We start from the raw sequence: 25,017 nt of genomic DNA on the forward strand, positions 1-25,017 counted from the left end.
TTTGTGACTCTCTTGTCTCAACCTCCGAGGTCACTGAGATGACAGCCTGCACCCCTGGGCCTAGCTAATACTACTTTCCCTGCGGTTTCATTTCTTTCCCTCCTCTGGAGGATTTTTTCATACCCCTTAATGTCAACATAAATGATAGAGTGCAGATTGGTTTCCATTCTGCTGACAGTTTAATAGAAATTCCGTAAAACAAACACAAGCTTTATTCATCATTTTTCAGTTATAGAGCAAGTACGTGGGAACATGCTATCCTGACTTCACTTTATGAAACCAAGCCCAAACCAAATACTTCAGAATGATCATGGCCAGTAATGGCCATTACTATTTCATCTCAGAGGAGTACCAATTGTACACATGCTAGAACAGACTTTAAACTACATCCCTACATCAGATTTCCAGAGGTCGTAGCAAATTTTATGTGAATTTATAGTAATTGTTTTGGATTTAGAAGATCTGCAGGGCTACCTCTTTTCAGTGACTGTTAGGTTTGTATTTGATTTCTGAAGCCCATAGTGCAGAACAAGGCAACAAGATAGTAAACACAATGTGGAAATGCCAAGAAGGATTTCTATCCTGCTTCTATCCTGTGACTTCTTTCAAATAACAGTACCCTTCACATTACAGTCATTTACCCATTGAAAAAGTATCAAAAACTAGACATACCCTCTTGGAGACAGTCCACCACACACCCACAGAACCAGGAAATAGAATTAGCTCAACGTGACTGTTTTTCTGATGATGGTGGCTTCTTTCTTAGACAGCGCAAGGACGAGCTAGAGCAGAGGATGTCTGCTCTCCAGGAGAGCCGGAGAGAGCTAATGGTCCAGTTGGAAGGTCTCATGAAACTGCTGAAGGTAAGTCATTTCACATCAGTGTTTCTGACCTACTATTATGCTGTTTTAAAATTGTTTGCACATAACTTGCAATGGCTTTTACAATACTATATGCAATTTCCTCCCAAAATGTTGTGAGCTCCAATATGGAACTATTTCTTACGCGTGTGAAACAGTAGCAGTCAATCAGTGGTAGCTCTCATTCTCTGGAACTAGGCTGCTAAAGACCATAGGGCAAATTCTTTGTTTATTTTCAGTCTCTTTATGTCCTTTAATATTCTAAAACTGGATTTGTTTATAAATGCTTTTGTTCAGTTTTAGCAGTTCTGACTAGCTTGACACAGACTAATGTCTAATTTGTAAAATTAAGAAATAGTGACTAAACAAATCTGAGCAATAACAGCAAATCTTTTATTGCATTTCTGTGGCTCCAACAAGTCACATGACTTCCATGGGTCTCCAGTGCAAACTGAGGGAAAAGTATTAAACGGTAGAAGTCCTGCAGAATGCAGTCGGTTATTATTTCATTGGAAGTGGCAATCTCCTTTAATAAGTTCTCGTTTCTGTCACCAGTGTATGCTAAATTACTTTCCAAGTTAACAGCAGATAGACACGTGGCCACTTGGGCAATAGTGATGTCGGTGCTGTGTGGTCGTCTGGCCTAAGGGAAACGTGGGGACCAATATAAACAGGAGCTTCCATGTGCCACAGGCCGCAACTGGGACTTCTGATGGGAGATCCGCAGGGGGGATGTCCCTGTGCATTCACTGTGAGACAGGAGTTGCAGACTAGTTTTCAGTCCACGCATTTCCAACCCCCCCCCACACACACCAGCATCTGTCATTTCTCCGTTGTCCTTTCTTTTTTCTTTACTTTCTCCTTCTCTTTCCTTTCTTACTCCCTTTCCTCCTGACTTTCTCTCTGTTTAAACACTTTTTTAAAAACAGTTTTGTGACGCTTTCTGTCCCAGACACTGCCCTTGTCGCATTTTTTCTTTTGGTTTCTTTGCTCCGTTTTATAACTTAGCCAACATTTTGGCCATAAATCCCTTCTTTAATAATATGTTTGGGAAATGCTTTATCATTACTCAACAAGATTTACTTCCAGTGTGCTAGACATATGAAGTGTAGAACTGGGGGGTTGGTTGGTTGATACTGGTTCTGTCTTTGATAAGACTGGATCATTGGTAACCTGTTTCTAGCCTATTATCTCATTTGATGCAACAGAAAATCTCTTTTCTGCTTCCCTTTGAAAATATGTTGGATGAAAATATCTGAGCCCATCTTGCCCTTCCCTGAATGGCAGGAAATTTTGGCAAATCTCTCTGCTGGTGTTCCTATGCTTCTTCCACTCAGTGATGAGACAGGAGTCTACTGGCCAGCAGCCATTATGGGATCAACCCCACCCAACTGAACACAGACATTGTACCAAGACATACAAGTACTGGAATAGACAGATCAGACACACGGAGGAAAGGAATGGGGGTCTGTTGTCTCAAATACCTAAATAGGCTTGGAACTAAACTCACAGGGGTGGCAGAAGCCAGGAGAGGTGTTCAAGCCATGTGGATGCCTCCCCGCTCTTGCCTTCCTTCACTGTGTACATGCTGTGGTTGGAACCTTGGGTAATCTAATTGTTATTGATTCGATCTTTCTGTAGGAAGAAGAATTGAAGCAGGGAGTAAGTTATGTCCCCTACTGCAGGTCTTAACTAACAGTGGAGGGCTGTCGTCCTGCTTTGGCCTCTAATGTATGTCCGTGCTTCAGTTTGGAAAGAAAAAAAATACTAATTTGCTTCCATTTCAACGTAGTGCTTGAATTGAGATTATAAAATTCAGCATTCTGTTATAAACTGTCACTGATGTCGGCAACAAATGAAGACCTGTTTCATGTCTAGAAGAGAGAACAACTTGTGATTCGTTGGGAAAATTTTAGATCCCCAAGGGTGTTAAACTTCAAATCCATGTCATGCTCTTTGAGGTTATTGACCAGACCCTTCTCTTAGCAGAAGGTCAGTTGCTAGAGCTGCACAAAGGTCAATGTTGTCTCCCCAGCTGCAGCCCACAAGAGCAAACCTCCACACTGTGAACACTCAGTTCAGCTTCCATTTCTTTGAAAAGGTGTAGAAACTCTTTTCATAAGAATCAGGTAATAAATCCCTTTCCATCACATAACTACGAGACCATGCCTTCTACCCTGTGTTCAAGATATGTTCAACTGTGTAAGACTAGGCTTGATAGCTGAATGTCCACCTCGTATCTCTTTAGTTTCCTCCAAAGCTGTTTGTTAACAAGTTTCTATGAAGACTAGGCAACTTTCTTCCCTTCCATTCTTACCAAGGACCCTTCTGCTCTGTGGTTTCATAAAGTCATTCCACACATCTTTCTTCTGGGCATAGAGGCATCATGACTGTCTGACTGTGTCATACCCTGAAGCCCTGTGTGTGACCTTGTGGTCAGGTTCAGAAGCAAGCAGAAGGAACAGCACACTGAGAGAAATTACAATAAACTAGAGCAAAAGAAAAGCAGCTTGAATACCTGTGCATGTACCAAAGTATATGATGATATATCCCAGTTCCTCGTATTATTTAAAGATTTAACATTTTATCCATGGTTAATTAGAACTTCAACCTGTCCAATCTCAACAGATCTGTTAATTCTTCTGTATGCTCTTTTCTATTATTCATTCTGTGTGTTTATGTGTAACAAAGAATGTTTGCAAAACCCTGGAAACTTTTTAACTCTTCATTCCCAAGGTCTGTAAAAGAAAAAAAATAAGAAAAGAAAAGAACCGTGTTAAACTAATCTGTAACTCAAACAATAAAGACAATATGCGGCATTATTTTGTATATTATGAAAAAAATTACTTTATTGAGCTGACGCCAAATTGTCACCAGGGATGACTCCCTTGTGTTAAAGATGCACTGATGTGTAGCCTGTATCACTGTCCATCCCTGCATCCCTGGGGTATGGCCACTGGACTTAGATCATGGCAGAGCAAATGCCTAGTCTTGATATCTCTCTTTGCAAACAGGCTTTTCCCTGCATGCACATGGAACCAGAAAATGCTGTTCTAATCCAACTCTCTCCTCCCACTGGATAGAAAGGGTAGTTGCCTTGCTTTAGAATTCATTTCTCTCAGAAACCCTTCCCTCCATTTCCCAAGCAGTATATTCTGAAAGGCTTCTGTGGACCCAGACAGTTGGTGGATGCATGGAGCCAGGCTGTGGAAGTGCCCTTTAGGTAGATCTTTGTCACCACCTCCCTCTCTAGCCCTTTCCTGTGGAACCCCTCCCAGCCTCTGCCCTTTGAAGGGTCACAGCTGTGGGCACTGCAGCGCTGATGGAGGTCATCTGTCAGTGCCGCCCAAATGTGGGGAACACATTGCTTCACTCTCATCTGCTTGGTTTCTACTCAGGCTTGTCCTTAAACTGACCTGGGGTCAAGGTCGCTTACGCCACAACATAGAAACAGCAGCTTCATAAAGCAGAAATAGAGGAATGTGGGACCAAGGAAGAGAAAATGGCACTGTGCCCCGTAAAGGGTCAGAGGGTTCTTCTGAACCCTTAGCAATAAAACAAGAGGGAAATAGTAATCCAGGGTTTTATCAGCATAAAAATACCACTTCTCAAAGCTCAGAATATCTACTGTGTTAAGTAGTAAAGCAAGCCTTCCTTAAGAGCTTTATAGAAACGTGTTGAACAATACAGTAGAAAAAAATGTAGTCATAGTTTGCAAGTGGCCATGGCTTACATTGACCTTTAGTCAAAACTAAAGACATAACCCCATAAAATCCAGCCCCTGAGTTGGATCTATGAAAAAAGTGAACAAATTCCTTCCAAACTGAGTCCTTGTGGGATAGCATGATCTAAGGAGAGAATTTAGAGGTTTTAGATTGGCATCTACTTCTAAATTCTGTTTTATGAGTCTTTCCCCTTCAGGAACATTCTTTTTGTAAAAATCAAATTCAAAAATGCCCCATACAACAAATCATGCTTGATTTAATAACCTCTGCTTTGTTATAAATTCGTGTGGTTCAATGTAGCGTTTTATTATGCTGGTATTTATATTCCTTACATATACTGTTTCTTGTTATAGGTAATGCATGAAACTATGCCCCATGAGGACAGAACATGAATTTTAAAAATAGTGCCTGTAATATAATATGATTATGGTATCACAAGCAATAAATTGTGTTTTTTACAAAACCTGAATCCAAGTTATCCTACCCTTTTTCTTCCTTGTGCACCCTTAAGATTTACTGGAGGAGCTATAAAATGAGCTCTCATAAAAACGATCTTAAGGGGGAAAGCAGCTGCCTGTAGTTGAAGTGGCAACATGTTCTAGAGTTTCTGGTATAGTCCCAGTTCCAACCATTGTGTACAGGTCTAAAGCCGAGTATCTTAACTTTGAGTTTGCAAAATAAAGCCTCAGTGATTTTCTTAGCAAGATTACAGCAGATAGGCCTGAATTACAGAGGCCTCTGCTTTAGCTCACAACGGTAAGGAAACTGAGAATGTAACCTAATCTGACCATTGCAAACACTACAGTAGTGTGCACCTCCCAAGAATACCGGGGATATTCTAAAGGACAGTGAGTGTGAAAACCTTCTATGAAAATGCTATCTGAACATCAAATATATAGCTAGACATAGACAGTCATCTATAAACTCTTCAAATTTTTGAACACACATACCTATTCACTTATTTTTTTTCCTAAAAGTTAACTAACAGTCTCAGTCTGTGGAGGAAATGTGAACATGACTTTCAATTTGTTTAGATCTCTTGTAATTGCTTTTAACAGTAGGAAACTATCCTTATGCTTCAGAAGTTACAGAAACATCCCAATAAGATTGCCTTGCTTCTATTAACATCAGATATGTCCCTAGATATGAATGTCTGTAGTATTTGCTGTCAATACATTCCTGAGTACATTTTCAATAGATAGTAGAATGAATGTCTGAGAGTGTCAATGTCCTGTATGTTACACAACATACCACAGATACTTCCTGGAGGAGTACATTGCATAAGAGAGGTAATTGATATAGGGTACTTAATAGTCAGGAACCCAAATCAGGTTGTGTTTATTTTCAGGAATCTTTCTTTCTTTGGATTCATAACAAGGATTAATTTGAACGTTTTAAACCTTGGGCTCAAACTGGTCCCTATTTGGTTGGGAGAAGAGTCTGCCATCATTCAAAATTCCATGCCTTAGTCCCATTCAAATGCAATACAGAATATGAGCAGGCCACAAAGAGCCAACTTTCCAGCCTTGGTTTCTCCTTCCATGATTAGCCTTCCTTATTCTTTTGATGGACTTCCCACAGAGCTGATAAGTCCTCCACAGAAAAGTGAGGGGCAAAGTTCACCTTGAGATGCTGTCTGCATAGAGAAGCTAGTATCTAGTACTCAAGAATATACAGTATACTCTATCAGACTATAACACACACACACACACACACACACACACACACACGCATACACACCCACAATCTTATTTTTAAAGTTGTGGTTGATTGATTCTAGAGAAGTGGGGGAAAAGATCTTTTGTTCAAACCCAGTGGCCACTGACCCTCTCATTCAGGAGCTCATCTACACTGACGGCTCCCAAGCCTCGCTCCCCCTCTCAGCTTCCTTATTTTCTCTGCTCCTCACATGGTACCTGGTACTAGCTTCAGCACCAACAGTCTCTCTGCCATGTTTCTGATGCTCTTCACAAGTCCTAAGTCTTGCTCAAGCTTTCCCAAAACTCAGACACTCTTCTCTCCTTTCCATACTATCACCTTTCCTGCCCAGATATCTTCTCGATAAACACCTGAGTTAAACATTGCCTCATTCTTGACCATTTGGAATCAACCATGTCCTCAGTCGCCCATTGCATTTTGTACATAGCAGCCCTTTTAAAAGCCCAGGAATCAAAATCATGATAATGATGATGACATTTGGTGACTTGGTGCTTCCTCGTTTTCCCAGGCTGTGGGACACAGCCAGTCGGGGTCAGGCTGCAAGATGCAGGGCCAGGTAGTCTCCTCAGCCAGACCTTGGAGGCAGACTGTGCAGGTTCTAGTGAGAGGATGGGTAACAAACACACTGCACTTCACCAGGGTCGGTTTAGTCCGCAGTTACACATTGGCCCCTTTCCTTGAAGCATCCTTCCTGTATCTCTGGAGCTCAGTAGAAACCAAAATACTCCCTGTAAAACATGGGAAATTTATGGATCTTACCAGGCTTTTGAAAAATTGATGGGAAGCAGGTGGAGTGGAGTCAGAAGATGCATGTAGAAATTAATTTTTCATTTATTCTCTAGGAAGAGAGCTATTTAAATTGCCAACTGTGATATATGCTTTCCTTCATCCATAAATCAGCCCTCCTTGGGAATGTTGGATCCATATATTGATCTGCATAGACCACTGTCTCTTATGTCTTTCCTCCATTAATCACTGAGTAATTTCTAAGGAAGAGTTTTCTCGGGGAATTTGTGGGAATTCATCCTAAAGTTCGTATCAGACAGCTATGCTGGATGACCAGCAACAGAAAACATGTGAAAATGTAACTCAGTGATCTGTCCCATTGCCCTTTAAGAGTGGGACATAAGCAACACCAGAGATGCCGTTTCCTATAGTAGGTGCTAAGTATCAAACGAGGCAGTGTCCTGTCATAGAGAGTTGGGGACATGGTTACCAGGCAACCAGCATTCTACTCTGAGAACTCTGGGTAAAAGATGGACATGACTTGGGAGGTCCAAGTTGCAGAAAAGATGTAGTTAAATCTTTTTGTCAACCACAGAATCTCCCACCAAAATTATTTACATAATCAGACTGCTTGAAATTGCAGCAATTAGATATTTGCTTGGATATGACTTGGGCATGATGGCTATTAGCCGTTCATACATTGGTGTCATTTAGATTCAATCAGCGATTTTTCTCTTAACAAATAACCACACCCAGTAATTTTTCTCTAACACAGATCCACTGTTGGGAGTTTTAGAGACAGGAAACAGAAGAAGAAAGGGAAAAGTTACCTGAGAAATGGGTACTGAGCAGGAAGATATGGGGTTGGGAATGTTTCAGACATACAAACATCTAAGAGAGCCCAGTGCACTATAGCGGGCAGGCTCTGACACCTCCCTACAGATATCAGCAGAGGTAAAAGCCCCATGAGGACTCTGTGCTAAAGAGTGTGGCACAGCCAAGAGGACCCTGGCACAGAATACAGACTATAAGCAGAACTGGGTGGGACAACCCTTGCAGAGCCTGTCAAAGACTGCAATGTGGCCATAACCACCATAGCTGAAAGCACTGGGGGGTGCCACCATGTTGCCGAACTCTTAATTTGTTTCAGGCTTTTGAAGAGTAACATGATGTAACTACATCAGTAGTTTCGCAACTTCTTGTGGCCAAATGCACAGTGCAATGTGTGTCTGTTAGGCTTGCTTAGATTTCAGACTTACAAATGAGAGCTTATTGGCCCTGACTTCACAGCCTAAAGGCCCTCCTTGCCACCCTGGGCACCCACACCTCTCTACAACCCAACAAGGAAAATGTGTTACCTGGCCTGCCATGAGGCCGGGGGCACCATGCTGTGGCCATGGTGGAAGCTTTCAGCCTTTAGTTGCTAAAATTTCCCAAATTTAATAAAATATGGCTGGAAGTGTGCAATGCTGGTCACTTCCTGAGAAGACCCTGGGACGCTGTGGGAAAGCCCCAAACTTGTGATCCGCCACTTACCTCCGCCACTTCTTCACTTGGAGATCTTGCATATGTCAGCTACCTTCTCTGAGCCTCCCTGTGTTTACCTCCTGGATGAGAATAATAGCACCTCATTGACTTGTAAGAGAGTTAAAGTGCTTTATAGATTTCAAACGGCTGTTCAAACATAGTATTATCTTTGTTACTATATTAGGAAAATAAAATAGAACAGTGTGTGGGAAAGTGCTCGATACCCTGTAAAGTGCATACAGAAAAATGGAGTTCTTTTTTGGGGTGTGAACTTCCTAACACAAAAGATCTGGCTTCCCAGGGTTAAATTGGTGACCCATGCTGGACAGCCAAGAGGAGCCTATGGCTACCACCCTCTGTCCCACTTCATTTCCCACCCCCAGTCACCAATCCCTCCTGTGACTGAAGTCTATTGATGAGGAAGACAGACAAGAAAAGCCCAGGAGTGCTTCCCAAGCCCTACCTTGGACAAGGTGCACAGCAGGGGTAGCCAGCACCTGACTAACATCTGTTTCTGTGATGGACACTCCACCAGCCATGGTTCATAAAGAGTTCTGCAGCCCAGAGGACTCAGAGACCCTGGGCTCAGTGACGGGTCCCGCTACTATTCGCTACCTCTCCGGGGCAATCATTTTTGCTCTCAGAGCCCTGAGATCCACAACTGCACACCCAGGGTGGTGATAACCACTTCACGGGTCATGGGGAGAGATCCACAGGCTGTAGATAAAACCCTCTGGGCAGGAGGATGTTCAGCTCCACAGAGAAATGATTCATCATTGACACGGGAGCTTGAAGTGCAGGGTTAGCTCAGACGCAGAAGGTTTCAAAGAGAGGGGGCTGAGCTGCTGGTTTCTGGAAAACCCAGGCCCCTCTTTGAGCAGGCTGAGGAAAGCAGGCAAGCATCAGCACCCAACTCCTCCTGCCTGAGCTTGGACAGACCATTGCAAACAGGTACTGTTACAAGTGTAAGACGGATCCACAGCCCATCGGGCAGCACACGAGTTCTGTGCCATGCTCCAGTTTGCCTTGTTTTTGTTTCTGGATTTTCTTCGCTTTATAGATTTGACAATGATGTATGCTGCTGAGCCCTGGAGAGCTAACAGCATGGCGTTTTACAGGAATGATGTGTGTGCGAGTGTGTGGTGGGGGTGGGGTGTTTAACTGCAAACAGCTGAACCCAAAGCAAAAGTCTAAATAGAATATTCCAGAGCAGTGCTCTTGGGCTGCAGGTCTAAGAGTGTGAACAGGTAGGCAATTTCTCTCTGGCTTCTTCTGTAAAAAGAGTTCTCACTCTGACTGGGAGGGAACTACTAAGAGTGCATGGTCGGCTACATGTGTTCTCCAGGCTCTCCCTGCATGTTTTACATGCATGTTTGACTTTCTACTAATTACTGAAACCAGGAGTCTATTTTCAAGGACCTCATTGTAAAAACGAAGCTTTAAAATTCAAGGTCTCACACCAAAGATCTCAACGCAGAAATAAGTGTTCTAGTTGATTTTTACTTTTTTTTTTACCCCTTTCTAAACCCTGCTAATCTCACTCTTCTGCTAAACTGCATCTCTCTCAAAGGTCTAGAGAAAAGGGTGTTGCCCTCAGAAAGCAGTAACCAAAAATTAGAAACCACAACCCTTGCAAATCAAAACCTCAATGAGATAGCACCTCCTTGTACTAAGAATGGTGATTATAAAAAAGACAGAAGCTGACAAGTGTGGGCAAGGATTCAGAGGGAAGAGAACACTGTTGGTAGGAATGTAAATTAGTACAGACATTGCAGAAAAGAGTAGGGTTAGAACTGCCCTGGGAGTCAGCAATACCACTGAGGGAATTATCCAAAGGAAATGAAGTCAGTATATCAAAGAGACGTCTACACAACCATGCCTATCACAATTCTGTTCACAGGAGTCAGAGAATCAAAAGTGACCGTCAGCTCATGAATAGATAAAGAAAATACAGTGAATGTGTGTGTGTGTGTGTGTGTGTGTGCGCGCGTGTGTGTGCGCGTGCGTGCGTGCGTGCGTGTGCGTGTGCGTGTGTGTGTGTGTGTGTGTGTGTGTGTGTGTGTGTGTGTGTGTGTGTGTTAGTGGAATATGATTCAGCCCACAGAAGTCCTGTCATTGCAGCAGCAGGGGTAGAGCTGAAGATGATATGTTAGATAAAACAAGTCTGGTACTAAAAGACAAGCCCCACATAAGCTTACCCATATGCCATATGTGAAATATAAAAAATGGATGCTAAGAGATGGAGAGTGAAATAGTGCTTTTCCGAATCTGGGGAGAGGAGAGCAAAGGAAATGATGGAGGAAATGTTGAAGGGTGGGTACCAAGACGCAGTTAGACAAGAGGAAGACTCTCTGGCATGCTACTCCATGGTAGGAGGACTACAAATATCCACATCATTTCCAAGGCAGCCATAAACTTGAGTGAGAGCAAGGGTAGAGGGGTACATGGGAAAAAGGGAAAAGGAGGGGCAAATAATATAATCACATTATAATTTCCCAAGATAAAAACTTATTTTTAAAAGCCAGAAGAAAGCATTTTGAATGTTTTTATTGTGAAGAAATGATAGACACTTGGGGAGGTAGATACATTCACCTGGGGTTGAACATGCATGATATGTACATATGTAAAATCATTAGTTAAATTTGGTTAATGAAGGAAAGAATAAAAGACAGCAAGATTTCTTTTCCTGCTTCCCCATTCAGATCACTGATTTGCAGAGTAATTTCACAATGTCAGCGTTTATTGTAAAACAGAGATTAAGCAATGTACATCTCAATGCAATTACCTGAGACAATATGAAATATTGTGAGACATGATCTGAGTTGTGCCTAAAGATGAGGCCAAAGCAGATTGGAAATTAGGGAACAAATGTACCATATCTGTACTGAATAGTCTCCTAATCCATATTGAAGACTTTCTCCTGTGTGTCTTTTATTCTATGTAGGACACGTTTCCCAGAAAAATATACACACCTTGCAATTATCTGTTTAACAACAGCTTTGTGGCAAGGACAAAGATATCATATTGTAGAACAGTCCATATGAACACACACTTCAGATTATGTATGATAGATCCCTAAGACAGTCTACACCTGCAGATAGGTTTAGGGGAGTCTCCTTGGTTTCCTGAGGTTTGCTCCTGTTTTGGAATGTTGTTGTCACCATTTTTTTTTAACATGGGACCTGAGACTTTAGAGAAGGTATGTGGGCATTTCTTGTGAAAGCAAACTAACGATATGTCTTGTTTCTGCAGACCCAGGGGGCAGGGTCCCCTCGCTCTTCCCCCAGCCACACCATCAGCAGGCCAATTCCCATGCCCATCCGGTCAGCATCTGCCTGCTCCACGCCAACACACACTCCTCAGGACTCCCTCACGGGGGTAGGGGGAGATGTGCAAGAGGCATTTGCACAGAGTAAGTACCCTCTCCTTTACTGCGTTCTGCTTGTGCCTGGCAAACAGTTCACCAAGATCCGTTGAGCAGTAGGTAATCAGAGTCGTTATAGCCCCGTATGGACACTGGTGGCAGCGTCCAACCCTTTGGCTTCTCAGGGCCACATTATTCATCTACAAAATTGATACTTGAAAAACTGTGGAGTCAGGTTACAAAGAAAACCTCACAATGTTTCAGTAGGTTTGTAGCTTGGGGTTGTGCTGTGGTCACAGCTATCCTGAGCTGCATGGGATTGCAGATTACGGGTTGGTCATCTCTGTTAGGGAGTCCTCTATCTTCTGTCAGAGCTGGCCTATGCATTTTAGAAAGTCACTTGGTGCTCTTCCTTGCTTTACTGTTTGGTCTTCTTTTAGCTTCTGTTGTCCTGCTCCACTTTTTAGTAAATCTTGGAGTCTCGGGCACAAGAACTCCTTTATAACGTTTCATGAAGACATTTTAAATTCAATCCAGTCTACTACTCTTATTTCATGTCATCATCAAAAAATCAAGATACAGATTAAATAATCCCAACTTTGAGGTGATGGAAAACAAGTCATTTCACAGATTTCGCATTGAGATGCTCTGTAGAGTTGTGTCCTGGCTTCTGTAATCAGAGCTACCAGGCTAAGACTGTACGGTCAGAAGAGCAGAGCAGAGCTGGTGACCAGCCTTCTCCACAGAGGACCCTGTCTCTTGATTCTTTTTCCACTGATAGATAAAAATTTGACAAAAACATCAGAAGAGATAAAGCACGAATTTTATCTCACAGGTTGAGGTGGGGAAGTCAAGGCATCAGGAGCTGAAAGCAACTGGTCACACCCTGGCCACAGTCAGGAAGCAGGCAGTGAACACACGCATGCTGGTGTTACATCACTCTCCACTTTATACAGCCTAGGATCCCCTTTCCAGGGAATGGCGCCAACCACTATTAAGATGGGTCTTCCCACATCAATTTAAAAAAATCAAGATAACTGTAGATGGAGTTTTCCTGTCCCCCAGCTGCTCTCAAATCAACACTCAGAGGCTTAATATTAATTACAAATGCTCAGTCGATAGCTCAGGCTTGCCACTAGCTAACTCTTACAGTTAAATTAACCCATATTTCTTATCTGTGTTTTGCTTGGTACCTTTTCTCAGTATGGCATGCCCATTTTTCTCTCTCTGCATCTGACTCTTCTGACTCCGCGGCTCTTCATCCCAGCATTCTCTCTGTCTCAGGCTGTCTCACCCAATCTCTTCTTGCCCAGCTATCAGTCAATCAGCTTTTTATTAACAATAAGAGTAATACATATTTACAGTGTACAGAATGATTATTCCACATAAGATGATCCCTCACAAACATTCTAGGAGGCTAATTTAATCTGGATAATCCTTCACAGGTGTGCCTAAAGGTCCATTTCTAGGGTGACTCTAGTTTTGTCTAATTGAAAAGTAACACTAACCATCATAGGCACCCCCAACCAAGTGATTTCAGCCTTCCTCTTTCTATCGTTTTACAAGTTTATAGGTATTGAGAAATCCCCCTCCTGTGAGTCTTTCCAATCAAGCCAGTTTCACTGCTGGAAGAAACCACTACTAATGCATAGGCTCTTCTCAGCATTTTTTTCTATGTATAAATAGCTGTGTTCATGTGTGTTTATAGTTCATAGACTCTTCTTCCTTCACACAAATTAGACTGTGTGTTGCACCTTGGTCTGCAATTTACCTTTCCTTTACATTAGAAATATATTATGAATATCCTCCAAATAGCCAATTGATGAACTATGGGAAGAAAACATTGGACTGGCTACTTTAAATCAAAGAAAAACATAAACAAAGACAGAAACCAAATAATAGATTCCAAGGAACCATCTCTGATATATGTGCCAATCAAATTTCATAAATGCATAAAAATATGGAGGCATTTCTCCCAAACAAAAACATGATGAAGGAGAATCAGCAGACAGAAGAAGTATAAATGGCCAACAAAGGAAAAATGTGCGACCTCACTAGTGATTTCAGAAATAGACATTTTAATCGGAATCATCGTTTGCCTAGCAGTATTTTTAAAATGTTTTTTGACATCAGCCATGTCTAAGGATAGCAACCATGTGTGAAAACAAGCCCTCTCATCCATCATATACAGGGATAAAATGTTAACACATTTTAATGGGCAAAGCTAACAGACTGTTTTCCTCTATAGTGGAAAATGGAGGCTCCATGTCCAGTTTCTTCTAAGCATGAATATCATGCAAGAGCTAGCTACCTATGTAATTTACAAAATGTTTATTTTTTAATTTTTTTAGAAAGAAAAATGTTCTTCATCTAAATCAGATTTTAAAGACCTGCAGTATGTTATCTGTTGATGCTTTATATTATGGTTAATGTTTTTACTTAGTCTCTTTGGTTTTCTGATTTAAATATATTTATTGTTTTAGTCATTTAATGTTACTTTATGTAATGTGAGAAATTACAATGGTATATCACCTACAGGCCGCCCCTAGCCCAAGAAACACTCATGCTATGTAACTTTTTTTGTAAGTGGCATATTTGGAATCTTGAACCCTTTCTTCCGAAGATACTGTGGTAATTAATGCTCGACTCCATCTCCACCTTCCCCACTCCCACACCACCCTACAAATACCCATTTAACCCTTAGTGTGCCTGGGATGTAAGAATAATCTTTTCTGCCATGGACTACCTTCCAACAGTGGAAGTCCAGGTTAAGGTACATCATCTGCCCAGCACCTTAAGAGCAGAAGCCAAAGTCTTTACCCCTTCTCCACCCTCTGGGAGTGTTCAGTACATGGTATCCTGATCTCAAAAGGCATCGGTCCTAGAATGGAGATCACTGGAAACCCCAGTAGGGGACAGAGCCTATGCTGGCAGAGGGCAAGGCTCCAGTGTGCTCAGCCACCAGGGAAGGGCTGGGACCACAACTGCTTGGAAACTACAACCTCCTGACAATGTGAGTTGTCCTCAGTAGGGCGTCCACACCTTCTGATTCACAGGGCGTGCCGAAGCTCGTGCCAGGTCACCATGCTGATCCTCTCATGTTCAAAACCTCCAAGTTGGAATGACGAACTCTACAAACCTCATCATTCTCTGGGTCTTTTTACCTCAGGAGGAGTTGATAGACAAGCAGCTTAAAACTGGTTGTGAAGGAAGGGCTGTAACACTTTCAAATTGTTGCTTCTTCATTGAAGGTTCAAGAAGGAATTTAAGGAATGACTTGCTAGTTGCGGCGGATTCCATCACTAACACCATGTCCTCTCTGGTGAAAGAGCTGAATTCAGGTGTGTTTCAGTGTTCTCTCTCTTGTGGGCCTGTTGCGGAAGGGTCCTTATGCTCAGGGTCCCTCTTGGAGACCTGATCATTGTTAAATGTAGATTTTTAACGTTTTAAAGTAAAATTTTAATTTATATGTATGCATGTATGTGTCTGCACGTGTGTGTGTGTGTGTGTGTGTGTGTGTGTGTGTGTGTGTGTGTGCCTGTGCACATGCTTTGTCTACATGGAAGCCAGACAAGGGATTCTGATCCCCTGGAGCTTGGGTTGTGAATGGTTGTCAATCTCCCAACATGGGTGCTGGGAATGGAACTCTGTCTTCTGCAACGGCAGAAAGCACTCTTTACCACCGAGTTACCTTTCCAGCCCTGAATAAAGAAAGAAAATGTTGTACACCAAACTATTTTATAGTTAATTCTTTTCAGTATCAACTATCACCTCAGGAAAAAAAACAAAAAACTGGCTGGTGTCAGACGCACTGATGTTGCTACATGTGGGACCTGGGGACTTGCTTCTGGGCCCTAAGCTTCCTGGGGAGCCTGGGCCTTTATTTCTGGGTTATAAGCCTCCTAAGGAGTCACTCTCTGTGTCTTCCATTGCCCACTAGAGGTGGCAAGTGAAACAGAAAGTGCTGTGGATTCTGAATTTGCAAGAACTCAGTTTGAAGGTCTGGTTCCATCGCCAACCTCTGAAAAGGCTTTTCTAGCCCAAATCCACGCCCGAAAACCTGGGTACATTCATAGTGGAGCTACAAGAACCATGCATGGTGACATGTAAGTATCCTGTTCTTGGGGGCATTTTCTCAGGTGCAGAGCAATTTGTGGGTAGCCTTTAGAAAGTTTAAAAAAAAAAAAAAACCACTAAAAGGGTTACAGTTCCTCTAGAGGCAGAAGGGAGCTGCATTTAAGTTTGGTACTGGGAACTCGCCCTTCTTAACAATTTCCGGAGAGCATCAGTGACCTAAGACAATGAGTGCTTAATGAAAGCATTGCTCACCTGAGGCAGACATACTCCAGTAAACTTCCTGTAAGTCAAAAACACATCTAATGCAACTAAGCCCTAGTTTGTTGTGGCCTAGAAACACTGGTAGCACACTGCAGGGTGTCAAGCATTACCCTTCTGACCCATGTGACCGACAGAGGGCCGCAACTTCTTGATGATGCCAAATCACAAGACGGTATCATACACATATTGCTAGTTTTTCGGGGAGATACTAATTCAAGACTCAAAGTTTGGTCTCTAGTGAATACATATCACATTTGTATCATGGTAAAATTGGAAACAAACCCTAAGTCACATGTCACTTGCAGTAAAGAAGAGGGAAAGCATTCTCCCAGGCCACATACACCACTTCAGAAGCGAAGTCATCTTGTCTTCTGACTTTACTTAGGGGACAGTCGTGATGCTAGAATGGCATTGGAGAGAAGTCGTTAAATACATGGAATCTCTTTATAAAGGAGCCCAGTTTGATTGACTCATCAAATATGTATAAAGCTGTCCTTCAGAAACCGTTTGCAGAGGTTGTTATCACAAATAGCTGGGGATTATCTCCTCTATATGAATAAAAGTCACAGATGGGCAAGGGGCAGCTCCCCAAGCACTGGTGGCCCTGAGTTCCAGAGGCTCAGGGCTCGGCTTACAGATTCCAAAGTGTCTGGCAACAAGCCTTGAGAACTAAAGGCTCCACTGTCCAATGTGGAGGAGGCTTGCAGCTCTGGGCATAAGTATCAGTGCTCAGGGGCTATAGTGACGCTTCCTGAGCTGGAAGTCAGAACCCTCGGATTTTTGACCCATGACAGCACTCACAAACTGTAGTCTGCTGTGGGATGGTCTGTATGTCAAATTGCTCTGATTGGTCAATAAATAAAACACTAATTGGCCAGTGGCCAGGCAGGAAGTATAGGCAGGACTAACAGAGAGGAGAAAGGAGAGAACAGGAAGGCGGGGGAGACACTGCCAGCCGCCGCCATGACAAGCAGCATGTGAAGATTCCGGTAAGCCACGAGCCACGTGGCAAGGTATAGATTTATAGAAATGGATTAATTTAAGATATAAGAACAGTTAGCAAGAAGCCTGCCACGGCCATACAGTTTGTAAGCAATATAAGTCTCTGTGTTTACTTGGTTGGGTCTGAGCGGCTGTGGGACTAGCGGGTGACAGAGATTTGTCCTGACTGTGGGCCAGGCAGGAAAACTCTAGCTACAGTAGTCCTCACAGCCTTGGCTCCTGCCATCAGTTCTTCACGGCTTCTCGTCTTCTAGGCTTCAGCTTCTCCACTGTCTGTCTTCCTCTCAAAGCTTTCCACCGTTTTTTCTGATCTTAGTTCTACGCAGCCTTCTGCCCTTGGTCATTTTCTGGAACTCTTCAGAAGCCTCCTGGTGTTACAGCCTGGAGTTTTTAACATTGCAGCCAGAGCCTCAGCTCCTGGTGACTCCCTCCAACTCTTCAGTCACCCCTTTATTATTGCTACCATTACAGCGTTGGACTCTTTATGCGACCAATACAACACATCCTACCTATGACAGAACCATAAGTAGGCAAAAGACCATTCAGGAGAAGCATCTATTGGGATAATGTCCTAGACCAGAAGACCCTGACAGGAAAGACTATCTATATACACACATACATGCACACACACACACACACACACACACACACACACACGTACATATGTCTCTCAAACGTTACTTATGAGCCAATCACAAGCCTCAAATTGCAGCAAGCACCGACTTTTTGCTGGGTCATGGGACAGGTTGTCCCTTTCCCCTCCTGAGTAAATACTGCTGTCAGTTGAGCAGTTATTTAGTGTTACAGAATTCAAAGAATGGAGTCTTCCAAAGTCATTGGGAGTTGCTTAGAATCTGTGTGACTGCACCGAGGACTCTTAAGACAGGAACTCTGGCTCTCACAGCTCCTGTGGTTGTAGAAATCCTTGGCTGCTGGAGTGGTGTTCCTTCAGAGTAATGATGCAGAGTTCAGAACAGCCAGACTTCCAGAATTGCAGTCTGGCCGCTTGCCAACGATGCTGCTGCTTGGCTGGTAGCTTCCCACTCAAGACAGCCAATAAGAGCAGGGTCTGGTGGCTGTCATTCAGAGGCCCAAACAGCCTATTTCCAACAGGTTTGCTCATTCACAGGAGAAAAAGTGAAGACTGCATTAACATTCCTAACGGTATTTAAGAATGTGTGCCTCCCTTGGCTCCTCTCATCTGTCCCCCTACCTGAAGAGGTCTGTGTTATTCAACCGAAGCCAGCAGTATCAATGGCATCCCCACTAGGCTTGCTGTGACCCTCCCTCCATCAGCAGAGGAAACGAAGGTTGACTATAAGGGCAAATTCGGGGCCTAGCTGAAGAGCCCAGAGAGAGAGGGAACAAAGTGAGAGGAAGGAAGAGAAGGAAGTGGGGTGTTGGGGGCTAGAGTGCTGATAAATGTGGGCAAGGGCTGGACGCCCTAACATCATGACAGAAGGATAAGGCTTTATGTGACAAGTACTTCACACTCGTCTACAAAATAAACCGGCTGTTTTACAGACCCAGTGATGAAGCTAACCAGAAGTCCTGCTGGTGTTCTGGCTCTCATTCTAAGTAGTGAGTGAAAGGCCAGAAGTAACAGAGTTGTACAGAGACCTGGTTTTGAAAGCCAGCTGCGAAGCAGCGGCCTGCAAGAGCACAACAAAACCGCTGCATCATTTAAAATGGCGGTGTGTGACTCCTTCTGGGTTTAGTTTGTCTTCTTGTCCTTTCTTATGAAACTTAGAATTCTTTGATATGTTATTCAAAGCAGTGAACTGACATTTTTCTAGTAAATGAATAAATACATATATGCATATCTTATTATTATGTATTTTATAGTGACTATGTAACACATCTTTACCCCAGTCCTAAAACTCAAGACTATGAAAGGTCTCCCCACTTCTGACCCGCTCCCCCTTGGTCGCCAGGGACCAGAACCAGCTTCCAGCAAGTGATCTGGTAGTTGAAAATGGGGAGCTCATAGAAGCCTCATGGACTCTTTTAGGTTGGTCCTAAGCCTCCAAAAATAATATGTCCCATAGATAAGATAAACATGAACAATGACATTTAATGTCCATCCTCAAAACCTCTCTTTAACGCAACTTTTCATTTTGGAGTGTGTCGACACTGCCTTTAAAAAAAAAAGTGCTGTTTTAGCCCCAACAATGTAGTTTGATTTAGGTAGTGATTCTGTGTTCAACCCTGTAAGTCCTTTACACGTGGGAGGAATGGGTGGAAAAAGTCTCCATTACTGAATGAGGTCAATCTTATTTGCTTATTTCATAACAAAATTGAAAAATGCAAATGGATTTTCCAGATTCGGGGCTAGTAAAAATTTGTAAGGTCAAGAGCTGTAGTGTGATATCGTAGTATCAAGTCACTGGTATTATAAGACTTATTGCACCATAAAGTGTTTTTACATATGTGTGCATGTGCTCGAGTGTGCTTGTGTGCTTGTGTGTGTGCATGCATGTGTGTGTGGGTGTGTAAGTATGTATGTAGTACAATACAAAGAGAGTTAAATCATGCACACATTTCCTTAAGCATTATTTCACTAGAGGGCTCACTTGCCTTTCAGAAAGGAAAAAAAAATCTCATGTTGTGAAACTATACAATACCTCTAAAGACAGATCTGCCTTGTTTAAGAACATTTTAAGGGCTATCGTTCCTGTATGTCCTATAAAAACATAAATGGCCAATGACTTCCTCACTAGGTTTGATTAAAATAAAACATTTTAATCACAATTTCTCCAAACTTCTCCTTCTCTTTCTTCTCTCTCTCTCTCTCTCTCTCTCTCTCTCTCTCTCTCTCTCTCTCTCTCTCTCTCTCTCACACACACACACACACACACACACACACACACACACACACTCTCTCTGTTTTGTTTTCCTTTGAGTCGAAGAAGTCATGAAGGTGAACTAGGGGACTCAGGGAAAATACATGAAGGAAGACAGCGAGACACAGCACAGGAATCCACCCACTCTTCTCTGTTAAGACTGTTCCCAAACACCTCTTACGTTTTTTCCCAGCGTCCCGGAAGACGGGGATCCTTATGTCCAACCCGAGGATGAGAACTATGAGAACGAGTCTGTGCGGCAGCTGAGAGTGAGCTGCAGATGGAGGAATACCTGAAGCAGAAGCTGCAGGATGAAGCCTTCCAGGTACAGGAGGCAGCAGCAGCCCTGCCCCTCCCCACAGCCCTCCACAACCGGGTCCTTCCCATTCCCTGAAAACGCAGGCCTTCCTCCCTCCTTCTTCCCTACTTTTCCAGAATATTCTGCTGGTACCCCTCAGTCCATGCATCTCGTACAGTGATGTTTTAGATGCCTCTTGTAGCTGTCTGTTCTTCCAAATTCTGATCTGGAAAGTGAAAGGGGCCTTTGTGACATAAGCAGAATCATAGTGACAAGCAATCCAAACGCCTCAGGACTGTACGAAGTCTTTTCTCCTAAGTTAAAATGTAGGGACCTGGGGAGACAGTTCCGTAGACAAAGGACTCGTAGAGCAAGTGTGAAGACTGGAGTTTGGGTTTCCAGAATCTGGTAGGAGTGGTGGCCCAGCCCATAATCCCAGCAATCAGAAGGTAAAAACGGGGGGGCGGGGCGGGGGTCCCTGGAGCAAGCACACTAGCCAGGCTAGCCGCACCAGTGAGTCCTGGCTTCAGTTAGAAGACCTCAATAAATAAGGTGGAGAGCAATAGGGGACCCCCAACAGCAACCTTGGACTCTCACATGCTTGCACCAATACATGCACTGGCAAACATATGCACATGCGCACACACACACACATGCACACACACACACACACACACACACACACACACACACACACACCACATGCAAACATATGGAAAATAGAAGCCCACATATCAAATAAAAAGCCGAAAAATAGTGACAGTTATATAAATAATATATATATATATATATATATATATATATATATATATATATAACACATGGCACAAGAAAAATGAACAAACGCCAGTCCACTTCCTCCCCTGAATTGTCCCCGACTTCCTCGTTGCCCGCATCACATCAAACATAAGCAGGAAGGTAACAATACTTACCGAGAAACTGTGGGGAACTGGAAGCCCCTGTTCAGCAAGGCAGACACTGAAAGAGGCTGCAGAGCCCCATCCCATATGAGAATCCGCAGAACATAGCTCATGCAACTAAGAATAATAAAACTGCTTACTCTTGCCAAAAGTAATGAATTTGCCACTCAGGGCTGCTCCACTGCCTGCTTCTCCACAGGTGTGTGGTTGGGCTCTGGGCCTTCAGGGATGTTTTTCTGGTAGAGCCCAGCTGGTCCCAGCCCCAGCGGGTTATTGTTTTCCTATCAGACCTTTTGTCTAGTGGCCACGCAAGCTTTTTCCACAGTCTGGGGTCACCAGTGGCCCTCTCTCACTGTCAGTGAAGGACAGAGAATCAGTGAGAGCCAACTGGGTCTGGCTCCTGTGTTATGTGTAGAATGAGCCTTAAAGTGTTCCCAGGAGGACTGTGGCAGCAGAGAAGCCGGTGCCTGAGATCACCTGAACAAAGTGTTGTTTCAAATGTGCTGCAGCCCTTTCGGCCTAGCGGCTGCCTTTCAGAAACAGTGAAAATCTTTCCCAAGCCATTTCAAGAAGAAGAAGAAAAACAGTGTGTAGAGCCATGCTCCTAAGATACAAATGCGTTCACCTGATTGCAAAGCCATGGTGAGCCTGTTCTCTGAGCCTTCTGTAGCTCACCCATAGAAAGGAACCAGCCTTGGATGAAACCAGCTGGGAGTCTCTGGGAAGCCTAAGGGGTGCCATCTCATGTGGGTCTGCACAAGGGGGACAGAAATGTGGCTGGATCATCAACATCTGAGTTGGGCTGTTGGAGATGCCTGCCAGGCCCTGTTCTTCAAGCTCATCTTCTGTTTCTGGGGTTCAGGGACAACAGTAACTCTAATTCTAATTTTTTTTTCAGGTGCCTTTTCTCCAGTTGATAACAAATATCAGATTCTTAATGAATTATTAGCTAATGTCACATGAGTAAAGGGAAGGGGGGCGTTCTATGAATGACAGGATCTAACTGGAGTTTTTGCCATGCCCGGTAAACCTCTGGTTCCTCTCTCTCCTTGCCTTTCCATGCTTGATGGTCTCAAGGAAAGGAGCAGGCAGGGGAGTGTGCTCTCACTCAAATGCAAATCCTGGAGCACGGTGGAGTGGTTTTCTTCCAGGGCTGTGTAAGCCGAAGGTTGGCGACAGGATGGATGGAATGCATCTGTCGTTCTCTGGACTCTCTCCCTCTCTGTGTGTCCCTGTGCATGGCTTCCAGCCAAATAATTCACCAGCTTGACGGCCTCACTGACTTGACATGTCACCTTTCTTGTTTGTGTCCTTTGTCACCCACAGGTCAGCTTGCAAGGTTGAATGCAATGTCCTTTTCTCACTCTCCTCTCAAGTAAGTACCTGTTGTTTGGGAGGAAGCATGGACACTGTAGGCTGTGTCAACACTGAGCTGTGACAGCTCTTAGCCTAAGCTCACGGTCACTCTTTCCATGTGATGTAGTACACACCTTCCCTGCTGCTATCAGAGTGGTCACTCCAACCACAGCACTCATTGTCATCCTGTGTAAATCCCCCAGACGTCCTGAAGTCGACTTTTTACTTGCTGATTAGAGAAGTTGTCACAGAAAACTTCCGTGGCCCCTGAGGTGCAACCAGACGCTCTGTGGCCACATCACCAATGGCATCAGAGAAGGAAAAGACCAGGTTACCTCAACATCTCTAGATGTCAGCTCCTTAGTCCCCAAAGAACCTATGTGTCCACTGTAGCAAGGGACAACACCATCAAAGGAAAAAAATCCTGTGGCCTTGTGTTTTGAGGGTGACTAATTCAAATCCACTGAGGTGTTCAGTGTGATAAAAGGTAACTTAAGGTGTTATTTGGGTTATTTCATCCCACTCTAAAGATTTACCTAATAATGGGCCGAATTCTCAAGTCATTTTTTTTTCTTTATCATTGAAATACTAGTACTTGACTGTTAGAATCACTTGGGTGTCATGATCTAAGTCTTGATCTCTGCATTTTATTAGAACCATTTTGAAATACAAATCTCACTGAAACTTTGCATAATTTAGACCAATTATTAAGCCTTTAAGGGTTTCACTTTCCTCTTGTACTTCATGATATTATATCTACCTCACACAACAGGAGGTGGGCACGTGAGATATAGTTTGAAAGAGCTTGACACACCATAATGAGCTGTGGACACGCACATGTCTGCGTACCTCCACAGGCTTCAGATCCCATGCGGTCCTGGGGAGCTACTACAGTGCTCACAGAAGTGTAGTGGAGCCACGGACTCAGAACGACTTTGTTATTTCAGCTTTTATAAACAGGCCAGGACTCAGCACCCTGCAATGACAGTGGGACCCACTGTCCCGTAAGTCTAGACGGCTTCTCTAGCTCTGGTTAATGGCCATTTGGTGGTCCCTCGTCACAGCCTAAGTTAGTGCACATCCTACAGCAATCAGGACTTGTGTCTAGTGTAGTTACATAATCCTTCCCAACTGTGGAATCACATGAGTCTACAGTGTAGCTGATAATGCACTCGGACAACCCCAGCTGCTAATTTGGGGAATGAATATGTTTCTTCAGCTTTAAGTAGTAATGGATACACGCTAGCTCAAACACTACAAACTTCCTCACTCCGCCCCCAGGTTCCATCAAGTGAATAAGACAGCACTGATGGAACAGACCTTCTGAGCTCTAAGAAGGGATCTTACAAACACACTCTGGTCACCCTCCCTTGCATTTGAAAATGTGACACCACACCCTCTCCTAATTCCCGATGACTACACTGAAAAATATTCCCAGGAGCTGTTTCTGAAAATATTCACTCCAGTTATAACCAATCTAGTCCCGAAGGAAAAGGCTTTTCCTTAATAGCATTTTCTTTCTCTTAGCTCCAACAATTTAATCATTTTTGTTATGTATATTATTTAAACATCAGGGGCTTGATCTTAGAAACACATTCATTTTCTTTAAGGTAATAAAATGGCCTTGCTATAAACCCACATAAAAATTGCATCATGTTCTTTTTGTACCTAAAAGCCAATTTTTTTCATTTTTTCCATACTTGGAAATTTGGTAGTGAGAAATGAAGCAGGGGTGCCCTCTGTCACTTACTGTGGAGATACACTGACTAGATAGCATTCTGAAGGAGCCTAAACACAAACCAACCTGTTGCGAAAAATCAGCCAGTCGGGCAAAATGCATTCACAGTCTTACAGAGTGCTACAAAAAAAATAGCAACATTTCACCTTATAACTCCTTTTACCCTGATAGGATGCTCATAATGAGCTCAATAGAATTGGAATTTCAGAGTTACCTGTATGATTAGTATGGTCTTGCTTGGACTTTCTGAGTATACTACAATCCCAAAATTATCCGAAAGGACATGCCTGTCTTACACAAGGGTCCGGAAACAATTCATTGGCTCAACATCAGTCAGTCAGCTGCCAAGGCAGAGTCCTTCATGAATGAAGGCAGAACATAGAAGTTAAGGAGCAGACCGACTCTTCCTGTGTTCAAGTCAGGCTATGGGCCTGTTTGTAAGCCATTGTGTGCCTTTAACTCTTCGTGAGCCTCAGGGGTACCCCAGGGATTCCTTAAGAAGAAGGGTTAGTGAAGAGAACTCTAAACCATCTCTTCCAGAAGACACGCAGTGTCTAAGACATTGCCCCCTGATTTTCATAGGAAGGTAATACCATGAGTG

At 43.3% G+C, this 25,017-nt stretch overlaps 1 protein-coding gene across 1 annotated transcript in view; it reads left to right on the forward strand.

The window, feature by feature from the left end:
• Dtna (dystrobrevin alpha) overlaps positions 1-25,017 on the forward strand; it is a 171,084-nt gene that overhangs the window by 141,969 nt on the left and 4,098 nt on the right. Inside the window, 7 exon segments of the mRNA XM_052741642.1 lie at positions 767-863; positions 11,810-11,969; positions 15,173-15,262; positions 15,862-16,027; positions 20,298-20,365; positions 20,368-20,429; positions 22,649-22,697. Of these exon segments, the coding sequence (XP_052597602.1) occupies positions 767-863; positions 11,810-11,969; positions 15,173-15,262; positions 15,862-16,027; positions 20,298-20,365; positions 20,368-20,429; positions 22,649-22,666 (661 nt within the window). The 3' untranslated portion in view covers positions 22,667-22,697.

This window comes from Peromyscus californicus, unplaced genomic scaffold (genome assembly GCF_007827085.1).
Source record: "Peromyscus californicus insignis strain IS unplaced genomic scaffold, ASM782708v3 Scaffold_17__1_contigs__length_78620276, whole genome shotgun sequence".
Taxonomy (NCBI): Eukaryota; Metazoa; Chordata; class Mammalia; order Rodentia; family Cricetidae; genus Peromyscus; species Peromyscus californicus.